Genomic DNA, 15764 nt, shown 5'->3' with positions numbered 1-15764 from the left:
CTGGTGAAGGATATTAAAAATTCAAAGAAATTAAATTGAAGAAAAAAAAATAGTGTTTACTTGTTTTAAATATCACAACTAAATGAACATTTATCAGGGTTGCGAATGTTTTAATTAAAATTATAAAAATCTTAATTAATTTTTTTAATTAAAAATTAGATTTGCAACTGTGCGACGATTTAAGTTTTAATCCAAAATGCTCAAAATTTTAATTAGTAATTGAAAATTTAATTTTTAGTCCCAAAATATGGATTTTGATTTGCATTTTTTTCAAATCGTTTAAATGTGTAAGATTGCTGACCACTGTTAAATGTACACACACAAATAATGTCTCTCTACGGTCCTATGTACCATATAGGGCTTAAATTATCAGTAAATTTAATAAAAATCCACAAATTTTTTCGTTCTTTTCAAATAATTTTATTAAGTACTTTATTGAAGTTTTTCTTTGCGTAAATTACAATTTCAAGTATTTATTTAATTTTAGCTTAAACTTAAATATATATTTTATTCAAACTCTGATTTATATAACCTCAGATATATGGTTTTGTAAATTCTAATAAGTTTTTGACAAAAGAATACTTTGGTTATTGCTGTATATAGTTTTTTTTTATTAGACTTTCACTTTTTATTGAGTAATTTAAGGCCATATTTTCCAAATTCACTCTTCTTATAATTTAGAATAAATATATAAAAATTACATACGCATGCATGTAAAGCAAAAATCGAAAATATAACATCAATATTATCAATACTAACAACTACAAAGCGACATTTAATATTAGATTTCATTGATTCTTAGATATTTTCATGCAGCTAAATACTTTTTAATTAACATTAGTTTAAGTACTTTAAGTTTGTATTTTTGTTTTTGTTAACTATTTAAATATAATATTTTATAAGCCACTTTGCGGTTTGAAGGCCTCACCCAAATTTACAAAATTGTAATTCAAGTGTTTCATAATTCAAAACCAAAAAAAAAAACTAATTTTATTTATAGTTATTTATAATAGATTCCTTTAATTAAGTATTATATTAAGTACATATCAATTGTATTGAAGGCATTTTACAGTTATTCGTTGCTTAATCATATTTCTTATTTGTATATATTTATTTTGTATTTAACTAGGCTACTCTTTAGATTTAAGTCTTTTGTTTTGTCAAGCATAACCTCAAAATTAGGCAAAAGTCTATTAAAACGTGTAAAATTACAATAATTGAGACAATAAATGACTTACAATGTATGTATGTATTTGTATATAATAAGTTTTGCTGAAAGTGCAACAACAATCTTTGCTTTCGATTTTCTATGAATAATATTTTACAATGTTTTTATATAGAAAAGCTTTGGTATATCTTTTGTGGGGACATTTGTCTTTTTATGATTAAATTGCACTTTTGTGCTTTAAAGTAATTAAAATTGTTACAATTACAAATTCAAGTAATTATAATGTAATGCTTAAAAGCTAACAGTGCTTATGTAATTTTTGTTTGACAAGTAGCAACAGTGGTGGCGTATAATATAGAGAAAAGTTGTTAGAAAATTGTCTAGTACATAAAATTCAGTTGGAATTGCTTTGAATATCAGAGCAGCATCAATATTTAAGTCTATTTTTCGTTGTTACATAATAATAAATATTTTTTTCGATTAATTTTAACAGCGTAAGTAGTAGTTTGAAGGCAAAGATCGAGTACCAGTTGACCGTTAGTAGTTGCGCCGCTAATATTTTCCAGATAAAAAATGCTATGAATAGACTTTTGCAAGCATTTTTGTAAGAAAATAATTTTAGGAACTTTAAGCCAGCTGGCAGAAGATCTTTAAATAGTTATTTTCTTTAATAATTGGTGCATTTATAAAAAAATGTTTTTTTTGAGAAAAATAGCAAACAATGCTACTTTTCTACTATCAATATATTTTTCCATTAGTTTTTAACTGCAAAAAGTTGCATGCAAAAATGCAACACTGCGTCTTTTTGAATTAAAATTTAAGTATTTTGGCGCTAGCTGGCTGCCTTGCTGCTTAACGGCTCCAAGTTTATAGCCGACTTTCATTTTTACAATGAGAAATATACACATCTTATTTGTTTTAATTTTTTTGTTAAGAGTTTTGACTAGATCGAGACAGCGTAGCGAATGCCGATAGTTGCCTCAGCTACAGCTGACTCGCAATCGAAAAAAGTTCTCTCGTATTTCCATTAACCCGACTGCACTCAAGCAGCCATTGCCGCGGTAGCTTACTTCTCCACGCCCAACAGTTTAGCCGCTTCGTCGGGCGACGAGAGCAATTTATTGAGTATACCCTGATCGCTGATGCCCAACAGATTGCCGATCAGGTCGTTGTGTAGTCCATTCGGTTGTTCTTCGGCAATATTCTCCTTTTGTTCGCCAGCCAAGTGAGTGCTGCGCCATTCGTTGGTTTTGCTCAACAGCTCATGTATTTTGGGTGAACGCTGTGTTGCAGATGTCGCTGTTATCGCCGCAGTCGTCGTCGTTGCTGTAGTGGCGCTGGTGAAGGCAGATGCAGACGTAGACGTTGGTGTCGGCATTTGTTCATCGTCCGAGAAGTCCGAGCCACTGTTAGCCATTGCCGAAGCACCATCGCCACCGGCACCTCCATTCGGTCCGCGACTTGTATGCTTTTTCATGTGTCGCAGCATGCTGTGCTTCAGCGTGAATTTGCGCAAACAGATTTCGCATTGAAACGGACGTTCGCCCGAGTGTGTGCGCATGTGTCGGCGCAAATCCTCGGTGGACCAGAAGCGACGCACGCAGAAGGCGCAAATTACTTTGCGATTGGTGTAGGCCGGTAGTTTTGGCAGCAGCGCAAAGTTGTTCGCCTCTTCGCCCACACGTCGTTCCTCGTCCTCGAGCAGTTGTGTTTGGTTGGCTTCGGCATCGCTGACGATTGCGCCCTTGCTGAGTAGCAATGTGAACTCGGGCGCATGCTGCTTTTTGATGTGTTCCAGACAATTGAAGCGTTCGGCGAAGGAGTTCTCACACAAATGACATTTGTATGGCAAATCAGCGTTGAGCTGTGAGAGATTCTCTTTGGCGCGTGCATCGGCCTCTGCGCTGCTGGCCGCATTTGCGGCTGCGCTCATTGAGACATTGAGCTGTTGTTGCAGCTGTGCGACAGCCAATTGTTTGAAGAGTTTATTTTGTTGTTCCTTCTCCTGCTGTAAGCGCTGCTCCTTCTCACGACGCTCACGCTCCAATTTCACCTCTTCAGCTTTGCGCTTGCGCTCTTCCTCTTCGCGTTGTCGCTGTTGTTGTTCGATCTCCTCGACGGATTTTGGCACTGGTATCGGCTCGTTGACATCTTCGGTTGGCACATAGACCGACACCGCTGACTCTACGTCGCCATGTTTGCGCAACAAATGTCGATCACAATTGCTTTTGGTGGTGAAGAGCAGCGGACAGTGTGAGCATTTGAATGGTTTTTGGCCGGTGTGTGTTAGTATATGGCGTCGCAGTGAGCTGGACCAGGGGAACATGCGTTGGCAGTAGGGGCATGAGACACGGTTTGGCGCAAGACTATAGGCCGATTTCTTTTTCGGCTCCGCTGGTGCGGCTACGTCTTCGGTGCCGGAGTGATTGCTTTCGCTTGCGCTGCCTGAGGCCACCAGCCCCTCTTCGTCACTTTGTTCCATATGATTGGCTACATCGCTGGGACGGAAATAATTGTTGAATGAAACGGCGTTGCTGGTGGCATTGTCCACTAGTTTGGCAACCGGCACCAGATCTTGCGATTCATCTTTGAAAGGTGAACTGGCGACCTCTTTCAGAAACTTGCCCACCGACTCGGCTTGTGCGATCATGGCTTTCATTGTGTTGGCTGGCGTGACAGGCGCCGCAGGTGCTGCCGGAGTTGTTGTTGATGCAACTGACTTAGTAGGTGTGGGTTTGGCGGTAAAGTTTGAGCTGGGTTTGCTGGTTGCTTGATTTGGTTTTTGACCAGTTTTCTTCGCCTGTTCGAGTATGGTTTCGGCAACTTTCTTCGCTGTCTCATTGTTTGACTCATTGGTGGTTGGGGTTGTTGTCTTACGTTCTGCCACGACGGGTGCTGGCGCTTGAAATTTGCGCACATTCTCGAAGTGTTCGTTTGAGAACTGGAACTCTTCATCTTCTTCGTTGTCGTCTAGTATCTCTTCGACGTCATCATCTTCATCTTCGTCAATAATCAATTTTGGTTCATCATCCTCCGCGGTGCCGTTAACGTTTGTGGGCTGACCCAAATGATTGAATGGGAACTGGAGACCGTTTGGTGGGCCGAGCGGTCCGAGCGCAGCACCAGCAGCATTCAGCAACATATGATGGCTATTTGCAATGCTACTGGAGCCGTGCGCCAGGGCTTGTTGCAGTAAGTCGGTGTCCTTGCGCGCCTTCAGCTGCTGCGCCAGTATCGCGTACTTGACCTGCTCCGATATCGGTGAAGCGCCCAGACCGTTGCCTTGTGCTTGAGTGGCGTTATTGTGCGCTTGAGCAATTGCCGCTTGTAAATGGGAAATGCTGTTCATTGCCGTTGAGCTGCTGGCGCCGCGTCCACGCATGCTGTGGTGGCCGGTACGGTGACGTTGTGCGTAGTACTGAGGGTGTTGTTGCTTTACGTGTCGCTCCATATTTGAGCGAAGCGTGAATCGCGCGGAGCAATGCTCGCAGGCGAAGGGTCGCTCGGTGCGGTAACGACGCTGCTTCTGTTTGGGCATTAGTACGCCATTCTTTATGACCATTTTGACGGGGCCACCTGGCAATACCGTGGGTGAAATGTGCGAGTGACGCGGCATATTCATTCCGGTATTCGGTGGTGGTGGCGTCATCATGGATGTGGGCAACATTTGATTCATTATATTGGGATCTGATGTGGTATTTGGATGCGTGTTTAGCTTATCGGCCATTAGAGAGTTCAAATTTGGTAGCATAGGTGGTGCCATGTTTGCCGAAGCTTGCATACTTTTATTTAAGTCCAGACCGGGTGGTAGAAATGGATTGGCAGCAGCGTTGCCGCCAAACATCTGATTCATTAGTGGAGCGAAGTCGGGCATGAATGGGAATTGTGCAGACAAACTCCAGAGTTCCAGCATTTTTGGCATGTTTAAATTCTCCTTCACATATGAAAATAGATCCAGTTTCTTTTCCGGATCAATACCATTTTCTGTTACTGGCGGTGCTGGTGCAGCAATGCCCTCTTTTTCGACGGACTTAGCTGTGGGTTTCTTGCTAAGATCCAAAACATCCATACTCAAATCGATGGGCGCAGCCTCGCCTTGTTGCAAGCTGGACGTCGCTGGTGTACGTTCTTCAAACGAGTCATTGTAGCTACCGACCGAACCGGTTGACTTGTCCAACAATTGCTCTAAACTCTTAACCTGTATCTTTATCGGTTTGGCAAGTGGACTCTCAGCGGTTAAGATTTCTTTAAGATGCGACACGGGCGTCGAGCGATCTTTGGGATGATGTTGTTGATATTGCAACTCCATATCGTCATCGAAATCGGGCGAAGAGAACATATGCAGCTTCTTGGCGGGATCATCGCAAGTTGAGTCTTCGGATGGATGGTATATAATGGCACGTTTTACCTCATCGCGTGTAGTCTTCGCATGTCTATTACGCAAGTGACGTTCGCAGTTAGCCTTCGTGGTGAAAGCATAATTGCACTCAGCACATTCGTAAGGCCGATCGCCATTATGTGTACGCATGTGTCGCACCAGCGCAGCCTTATCGCATATCGAGTAAGGGCACATATTGCAACGGAACGGACCAACTGGGCCGACGGCGCTCAAATGTACACGATTATGACCCTTTAGCGCACGCAAATTCGGAAAGACGGCCGTGCAGAGCTTGCATGGAAACTCGCCGCGCAATTTCATTTTACGAAACTCAGATGTGAAGACATCTTGCGCCTCCTCCTCATCTTTGTCCAAGCTATAATTGCTGGATGGAGTGTTCACCGATTGCTCAAAGTTCTTCAAAAAATTGGATGTTGACGACGACGAAGTCATGTTGAGTATCGATTGTATATCGGCAAGATCTTTTGAGTCGTGCGACTGTTGTGATAGTAAATTACTTGTCAATTGATCTGTTGGCTCAGTGTCAGCTGTCTCGATTTTGATATCGGTATTGCTTACATTCGCCGAATCCACTTCGTCGTGTGCTGAGTGCTGCGGCGAGGGCAGCGAGATCAAACTCTGCGCGCAAAATGGCTTTTGACTTTGCATATATAACTGACGCAAGAAATTATCGCGTATTTGGTTCGTCTTATCCTCAATTTCGGCTTCCGTCAGAGGCGTTGCTGTAAAGCTATCGCTCAGGCTGCGACTACGGCGCGCATGTCTCAACTCGTTAGTTCGGCAGTCGCGCGCATGCAACTCCAAAGCGTCACCATTCTCAAAGCTCTGATCACATTTCACGCACTCCACCAGCGGCATCTGCCGGCTGCCGAGCAAGCGCTGCGTGCACGGATGCAAACTCAGTTGGCGGTGTGTGCGAAAGACTACCTCGCAGTGTCGGCACTTGGCGGGTATGTCCGAGTGCTCGCTGTCCAAATGGTTGTCCAAGGCGCGTGTATCGGCAAAGTCACCCGTATTGCACACCGGACAGACGGGACAGGCGAAATACGGCTTCTGCTCAACGTCCTCATCGTCATCTTCGCCGACATCGCGTTCCTCCGCCGACATGGCCGATGCCGAAGAGGATGCGCTGGTTTTGTTGATTACCATGGCGCTGTCATTAGTATGAGTGCCCATGCGCGCATCAATTTCTTCCACATCCTCGCCGATTATATTATTATTGTTTATGGTGGTCTTCACGCGTCGCTTCGTCGCCGTCATCGTTGTCAGGTCGGCGTCGTCATCCGCGTTGCCTTCGTCATGTTGTTCACTAAGTTTACGCTTAAAATTACCTAAACGATTACGCTTCGCGTTCATATTGTTATTGCAATTATTTGTGGCATTGTTGTTGATATTGTCGCTATTATTGTTTTTGTTGCTATGATTATTATTTGAGCTATGGCTGATGGCACTTGATGAGGAGTCTGTTGAGCAACCGCCGTCACTTTCGCAACTTTCTACACCGCTACTGTGCAAGCGTTTACCATTAACACCTGCACCGATGGCGGCGGCGGCGCCACTACCCGTTTGAGCAGTGGCGGCCGTACTGGCATCGTTCGTCATCGTTACGGCCTCGGCTGATGCTGTTTTGACACCTTCACCAATCAAGCCATTACTTAATTGCGCATAAGTGTTGGTGGCTGAGGCGAAAGCGTCGGTTCCGCCACTGTTGGTGGGCATACCGGCGGCACTGTTATTGTTATTGTTGTGACTGTGACTACTTTGCTTTGTTCCATTCGAGTTGCGGCGATGATGATGATTGTGCTGATGCTGCTTGTGTGTGCGCATGTGCCGGTGCATGTTGCCGTTGGTGGTGAAGGTGAGGTGACAATATTTGCAATTGAATGGACGTTCGCCCGTGTGCACCAACACATGCCGATCCAGTGAGGAGGCCGAGGAGAGTACCTAAACAGAGAGCAGAGCGGAAGAGAAATGACAGAAGGGAAATAGAAATTTAAATAATTGTATAATTAGTAAATGATTACATTAGAAAATATGTTAGTTGCAACAAAAATTTGTGCTATATGTCAAATAACAAGCATGATTTACACGTTAATTCGTTCAAGTGCCTCATAGTTTGTTATAATTCTCAACCGGTTTATAAATTTTCCGAATTCAGAAATATTAATGAAAATATAAGGAGACGATTCTCCATTCCTTACGATTTTCTATTAGCTCTTAGAGAGCTTTGAAGTTACGAAATTGACCTAAGGCTTTTAGGGACTCCTAGTTATCCTAAAACAAATGTACTTCTATTGTTTAATGTTACTAAGAGATTGATTATAATTTCCGTCATCGTTTCCAGAGGTTTACAAATTTTGGGAATTTAGAAATATTAGGAAGAGGAGATTAATCATTCCCTATGGTTTTCTACTAGCTCTTGAAGGTTCGAAATTAACCCGAGATGTTGTAGAAACCCAAGTTATCTTAAATCAAATTGAGCGCTCGTGTTTACAGCTAGGACGGCAGAGAAGTATCAAAGATACTGATTCTAATTGCGAAGGCTCTTCAGAAAACCATGTCAGAAGAGTCATTTGAAGCCTTATCCGCTGAAATGAAAACACTTTCGAATAGCGGAAATCTTCAATGCTCCTTTTTGTTAATTGAACCGCCCCTACATAAGCAACTAACCTATTTTAAAAGCTCTTAATAATTATTCCTTTTCTATAAACTCTTTTTTCATAATTATTACCTCCCAAACCGCACTTACCTTAGAGCAAATAGCACATGTGTAGTTCTCCGTATCCCCGGAGGCGTAATTGTGGCAGCGTATATGATTTGTGAATTCGTGTCGCGTCGCCGACACCACATCGCAGATGGTGCACACGAATTTCATGTCCTCGCGTTCCCTATCGCCTATACCCGATTCGGGACTCGACACCGAAGCGGAGGAAGCAGCCAAACCAGCGCCACAGCCACGCGGCGAACTAGCGGCCGACGACGAACTGTGCGAGCCTGTCGCCGAAACCGAAGCTGAGCCCGATGCCGACGCTGATGCAGACATTGTGCTATGCAGTAGTGACGGCGTCATGTTAATTGCAGCTGTCGTCGTCGCCGTCGCTGCTGCTGCTGCCACCGCTGCTGCCGCCGCCAATGACACTGCCGAGGCATTCAGATAATGACTACTACAGCTGGCGTCCACGAAGCCAGACTCATTATTGCTGGACATTTGTTCGGACGCAGAGTTACTGCGATTAAAACGAAACTTCTTGCGCAGCGAATTGGGATCATCCGCATTGAATTCCAAATGTACGCTGGTCCGTTTGTCTAGACGTGGCGCTGTGCTGCGACGCTTATGGTGACGCTGTGATCTCGAATTGAGCGTATTCTGTTTGCCAATGCACTGTTCGTCGGGCGACTCCTCGTCATCATCGTCATAATCATTCGCCTCATCGGAGTCGTTGATGTGTCGCTGCTGGTGTGGTAGCAATGTTTTGTTGCTACCACAGGCAACAGTTGCAGTTGTGGCATTTGTATTGTTGGCATCTTTTGCATGCACATCGTTGCTGTTGGCTCTGTTATTGTTTATGTTGCTAATGTTGGTGTTTGTATGCGGCGTAGATGTGGCCGATGAGTGTGCGCTGAGCTTTTTTGGTGTGCGTCCCAAATCCAAGTGCTCCAACGATGATTCCGACGTCGTTGAGTCACGTCGCTCCATCTTGGTGACGCTCGTTTGTATGGCATCCAATGCTGGTTGTGTGCTGGCGGCTGCTGTGGCGAGCATTTCGTTGTTCTTATTCGATATGATTAGTTTATGTTTAGATGTGTGTGTGTGCGTTATATGCAGGCACGTGCCGTTGGTTAGTTGATTGGTTGGTTCGTTGCTGCAGCCGAATTTCTTTAGTTGCTTTTTGTTTGTTTAAATATTTGGTTGAGAAACTGAGATATGCGAGACGAGACTGAAATAAATCTGAAATGAGAGCATAAATAAAACGGTAACGTGATTAGATTCTTCAATCTGTGTGCGTTGGGATGAAAATATCTAAAATAAGCTGACAAGTGCCGGCTAACAAAGTAGCGAAGTTGTAAATATTTATATATTGTATATATATGTATGTATGTATTGTATATATAATATATGTATGTATGTACTCTATATATATGTATGTATGTATTTCGTATATGTATTTATTATATATGTATATGTGTATGTATTGTATGTATTTATTGCATATATGTATGTGTGCATGTAGGTTTTCCCATTATGCAATTTTGACATAGTAAAATATAATATATACTGGCTTTATCGCCTTCTAGTATTGTATAATAAAACCACAAATATTTATATGCTGTCTGCCAAGCTTTTAATTTCTGGGTTTCGCTGAGAAAAATCTGTTGGTTCTTTATTTTATTTTTATAAATAATCTTAATCATACTTTACTGAAAAAGCATTTTCTGATTCATAGATTGCAGATTTCAATAACAAATTATTTATGTAAAAAAAAAACTAAATAAAATTATAATTGAAAGTAAAAACTAAAAAATCTGCACCGAAACTATAATACCCTTCACAAGTGCATTGTTTATAGCATATAAGCCTAAAAAGAGATATTTAGCAAATTGATTTTGATAGATTAGTTTGTATGGCAGCTATATGCTATAGTGGTCCGATCTGAATAATTTATTAGGAGATAACAGCGCTGTCTTAGGTAATCGTCTATGCAAAATTTCGTGAATTTAACTTGTCGAACATAAAATTTTTCCATACAAGGACTTGAGTTTGATTTATGAGTTTGTATGGCAGTTGAACTGGTCTGAACAATTTGTTCGTAAATTGTGGCGTTGCTTTGGATGATAATCTACGTCAAATTCTATGAAGATCTCTTGTCAAATAAAAAAGTTTTCTATACAAGAACTGGATTTTTAAAAGTCAGTTTTTATGGCAGCTTTATGCTATAGTGGCCTGATATCACCGTTTCCGACAAACAGGTAGCTTCTTGGCAAGAAAAGGATGTGTGCAAAATTTTAAAACGATATCTCAAAAATTAAGGGAGTTGTTCGCGTACATAGTATATATGGTAGTATATGGTATACATACTGACAGACGGACATGGCTAAATCGACTCACCTCGTCATGCTAATCATTTACAATATACATATGTATTAACTTAATATACTCTGCTTAGGGTTTAAAAATAAAAATATAACTGTAAATACAAAAAATATTTAAAAAATAAAACTAAAAAGTGCATATTTCGTATTAATGAGATTCCTATTAATATTTATTAAAACATACAAACAGGCGAAGGCGCTCTTAATGCATCCAAGTAAGTCGTGATTATCATATGTACAAGGGTACTAAATATGGCCGTTACGAAGAGTCAATAAAAAATGTGCAGAACTATGTATCTATCTTAGAGAAAAATCTAATATAAAATTACCTATAAAAGTCAAATAACGGTATTGTATGTAAAAAATATATATGTATGTATATAGCATATAGAGACATGTATATAAATATATGATATGTATGTACATACATATATACATAAGTAAGTATTGCATTCATACCGCTACAAATGTTTTAACTGTAATACACATGTCAACATGAACTACAGCATACATTTATACAAATGTATATATGTATGCACAAAAATATGTCACAATAAGCCCTCTAACAACCGTCGTAAAAACAAACAGGCAAACAAACGAACATTCGAATCGTTGGGGCTGTGCAGCCATTGGCCATCATCGACAGCCGTCGCAACGGTAATGTCTTCTGCGACGTCTTCGTTTTGTATTTCTGTTTACAGATGTACATATATTCACACACACACACTAGTCGATATACATAGGTACGTGTGTGTAGCAACAAATAAATATCAAGTTTGAAATCTACGAATGCCACGAATTCGATCGGGTAGCTATTACATGTGTACATACATACATATGTACCATGTGATTAGACAAGAGAGAGCGCTGCTTGCCTATGAATGTTATCTTGTTGGCTACTTTTCGTGCTGTATAAGTGTAGTAGCGCATGTACATATCTATATTTATGACTACATACATACATATGTATGTACGTATAGGCAGGTGGTTGAATAGTAATAAACAATTAGAAAATATTTTGTATTATTGAACTTAGATAGGATGAAATAAAATGATATGGATGGGAAAACAATTTAGATGGACTGATGAATATATATATATACAATATATATTATTTAGATAATGTGTAAAGGTGTATGTGTATGCAATCAAAACGTAATAAAATTCAACATAATTGAGCTTGAAATAAATAAAAAAAAAAATTTTTTTGGAAGTTAAAGTGATGTCAAGACGAAAAAAATACAAAAAAAAAATTGATATCAAAAACAAAAAGAATAAATATGAAAGGAGAAAAGGACGTGTGCACAACTTTAGATCGATTCAGACAGGCGAACTTGGCTTAATCGACTCAGCTCGTCACGTTGGTCGCTTAAATACATACATACATATGTACATACGAGTATGTATGTATATATTTTATAGGATCTCTGACGTCTTCTTCTGGGTGTTATAAACTTCGTGGCTAACTTCATATATCCTACTTAGGGTATATTTAACCTAAATAAATACTTTTGATATCACTTGTTGAGAGTGTACGGGCTTAAACTAATTTCCCGACGGTAAAACCGAAACATTTTCACCTACCATTTTACTTTGGAACTTCCCAAATTGACAATTTATAATGAGTTCTAAATGATTCAGACACTTATACTATATACTTCACTTGTAAATGTCTATATGTATTATCCAGATATGTCCAATTCTTATAAGCGTACATATCTATATGCGATTTTTGTTTTGCCTCGTCAATATTGCTGATCAGCCTTCATTGATTTACATATACCTAAGCAAATTCTTATCTATCAACATATGACTGTATGGGCATTTACAAACGTATGTATGTATATATGCAGCTAAGATTATAACTTTGGTTGAAAAAGTGGAGCGCTGAGTCATGTGCAAGGTAAAATAAATTAGATTAGAACTAATTACGTATATTGATTCCCCTGCCGAAATACTATTGTAAGCGCGATTATGAATGCGTAAATGAAAGTACATATATATATATATATACCTATAAACTATACATAAATACTTATATGCAGGTACAATCTCGCAATGGCCGCTGGGCGGATGCAATTTTATGAACATGTCATAAACACAAATCGAAATCTTATTGCTTTATATACATACATACATGCATATATATGTATGTAAGATGGTTACAAGCGAGTATCTAAGGCTAGTAGGGATTCGAATGCAATAAATTTATATATATATATATATATAATATATATATATATATATATATATATATTCACATACAAATATAGTTGTTTTTATTATATTAACAAGTACATAGGTAAAGCCGATTTGAGCAGCGTAAACAGTTGTATCTATATACATACATATGCACTGAAAAGTGGAACTTTTATGTATGAAATCATAGTGATCTTATTAGAAGTTAACATGTGTTTTATAAAAAAGGGTTTAATTATATATATTACCTTTGCGTTGAAAAGAAATACAGAGTAAATACTTTGCCGCAATAAAAGAAAAATAATGAAATCAAAAATTAAGAACTGATTTGAAATGGACCTTTATAAGTTTATGAACCATGAAATGAAAAAACAGATAAAAAAAATAAAATATAAAACAATTATATATAATATATAATTTATTTAAAATCTTATCTAATTCTGATTCAATCATTTGTTAAATTTTTGTATGCGTTTTCTACTGTTTCCATCATTGTTGCTATTAAAAATAATTTCGAAACCAAATTAATATTTTAATATGCGTTGACATATGGTACATACATATTTCTATATAGCTTTGGGGTATATTAAAGGCATACCTCAAACATTTTGTTTTAAATTTGCTATTACATTTTTTTTTCAAAAAAAAAAATAAAATTGACAAAATCTTTTTTAGAAACATATAAAAAATTTTTTGCTCAAAAAATAAACAAAATTTTATTTACACAAGTTTTTTAATATTTTTTTGATTGGCACGCATTTACGAACAAGTTATTGCGACATTTTATAAAATAATAAAAAATTTATTTTGCTAAAGAAAAAATAATCAAAATCAGAGCTAAAAAGTTAAAGTTTTACAGCATGATAACAAATTAGTTAACAAATTAAAATATATTTATATAATGAAAACCTAAGCTAAAATGTTTAAATATATATACTGCTTATTTTTATTATTATGCAATTTTTTTAATGAAGTTTTTCAAAATTTTTAGTAGAAAGAAATTTTTCATCATTACAAAATATTTATTATTAGCGTCAAACTTTGAGAGCAAATGGGGACTAAGCTTTAAAATTATACAAAATATTAGACAGAGAACATAAAAAACACCAAAAATAAGCTTTAAAAATTTAAAGTTGTATTAACTAATTTGAAAAGGTGTACCGAAATTGAAGAGATTTTGCAGTTTTGGAGCATTATAGAAAAAAATTCTTCTCTAGATTATACTCAATTCAATTTCAATATTTTGATTAAATTTTATTATAAAACTGTAAAGTTTACATTGTTTTTAAAATATTTTGGTGCTTTAATTACTTTAAGAGGTTTTCGAGGTAAAAAATAATATATTTTCTTGCAATTTAGAACTGTCAATATTTTACCGTTATTTCAGTATTATTTAATCTAAATACCATATACAATATATGTATACTTAGTTTAATTTGTGAGTGCTACTTAAAGAAATAAAATTAAATAATTTTTTTTTTGTGAGTTTTATTAGTAATAAATAAAAAATTAATTTATAATTACCTTTTTGATCGCTTAGCTTTAAATTGCATTGCAGATTTTAATCCAGCGTGTTTGATGTAAATAAAAATATTTTTGTTCGATTTTTGTTTCACACTTAAAATTTCGCTAAATCACACTAAATATTTTGCGTTTTTCTATGCTTTTGATTATTATTATAGATTTTCTTGACTAATAGTTAGCGTGTATTTTTAGCTGATTCAGCAGCTCGCAATTGTTTGGTTATCCTTTGTTAGGTCGTTCCACAACTTCACTTTCATTTACTCAAATTTCAGTGTATTTATACATTTTTTTGATAAAATATGCAATCTCAATTTTTAATTTAATATTTTGTTCTTAGTTTTAATTTTTTTTTTAAATTTATTTGTTTTCGTAGTGGGCACTCTCCTATTTGGTAACTGTTATTTGATTGCAGCATCGACGCACAAGTTGCTGATAAACACTTTCAGTTTATACAAAAAATTTTTGAAATTAAAAAAAAAAAATGTTGTCTTAAAATAATTTAATTCGTAGTCTTATTTGCCGTATTTTTAGAAATTTCTTCTATTCATTTCTGAGCATCCACAGCACTTAATAAATATTGTTTTTTTTTATATTTTTATTGAAGTTCTAATATGCTTCCGCTTCTTTCATTTATTTTGGCCACTTCACTTCAAATTTCATGCCACTGAACTTAAACCGCAGCTGACTGATGAGCGAACCCGATATTTCGAGCTGTGGTTGTAACCACGTTCACGGGCGCACACGGAATGATATATTCGACGCGCGATGAGTTTGATTGAAGTAGCGCTCAGCTCAACAGAATGCGCTTCAGTGCAGAGCAGAGCAGCGCCAGCTAAGAGCAGCGCAGTGCGTCGCGCACGCAATGAAGGCTGGCTGCAAGACGATAAATTTCATACAAAAAACACTAACAAAAAGACGTTACACACAAGCACAAGAGATGGGCGCGCGTGGAGTAAGCCGGAGACGCAATTGAAGGCAGCCAAAGCAATATGTTTGCTTATCTTTCTCACTTTGCTGCTGTTGTTATATATATTGTATACCAAAAATTGGTTAACATTTTTTTTGTAACACACTTTGTTATTGTTGTGGCTGCAATTTAGGTATTATTTCGTTAGGTGGTTAAACAACAAGTTCGTAAATGCATCCGACGGTCGATCACAGAGTGCGCAAGCAATACTTCCTTAACCGTTGGCCAGATAAAAGACGACTGTTGCGAGAGCCCATCCACGGAGTAGTATTTAAAGAAAATCGTAAAAGCGAGTTGGCGTGCTGCTGAGCGCATGGCTGAGGTGGATGAATTGCGGCAGCGCGTCTGTGACTGAGTGGCAGCAAGCACAGGGGGGGGACGACTAGCTCTTTCAACAGCAGCGCAGCAGCAGCACA

The 15764-nt window shown here is 38.0% G+C and overlaps 1 protein-coding gene across 1 annotated transcript; it reads right to left on the bottom strand.

Moving 5' to 3' along the window:
• Positions 1–396: 396 nt before the first annotated feature.
• On the bottom strand, positions 397–15732 carry peb (pebbled). Its single transcript, XM_014231595.3, has 3 exons — positions 14382–15732; positions 8317–9516; positions 397–7511 (listed from the first exon to the last, which is right to left on the bottom strand). The coding sequence occupies exons 2-3, from the start codon at positions 9328–9330 to the stop codon at positions 2235–2237; spliced, it is 6291 nt and encodes a 2096-aa protein (XP_014087070.2). The 5' UTR covers positions 9331–9516; positions 14382–15732; the 3' UTR covers positions 397–2234.
• Between the last annotated feature and the right edge of the window lie 32 nt (positions 15733–15764).

Source organism: Bactrocera oleae, chromosome 5 (assembly GCF_042242935.1).
Source record: "Bactrocera oleae isolate idBacOlea1 chromosome 5, idBacOlea1, whole genome shotgun sequence".
In the NCBI taxonomy this organism is placed as follows: domain Eukaryota; kingdom Metazoa; phylum Arthropoda; class Insecta; order Diptera; family Tephritidae; genus Bactrocera; species Bactrocera oleae.
This window is presented reverse-complemented; position numbering and strand designations above follow the sequence as displayed.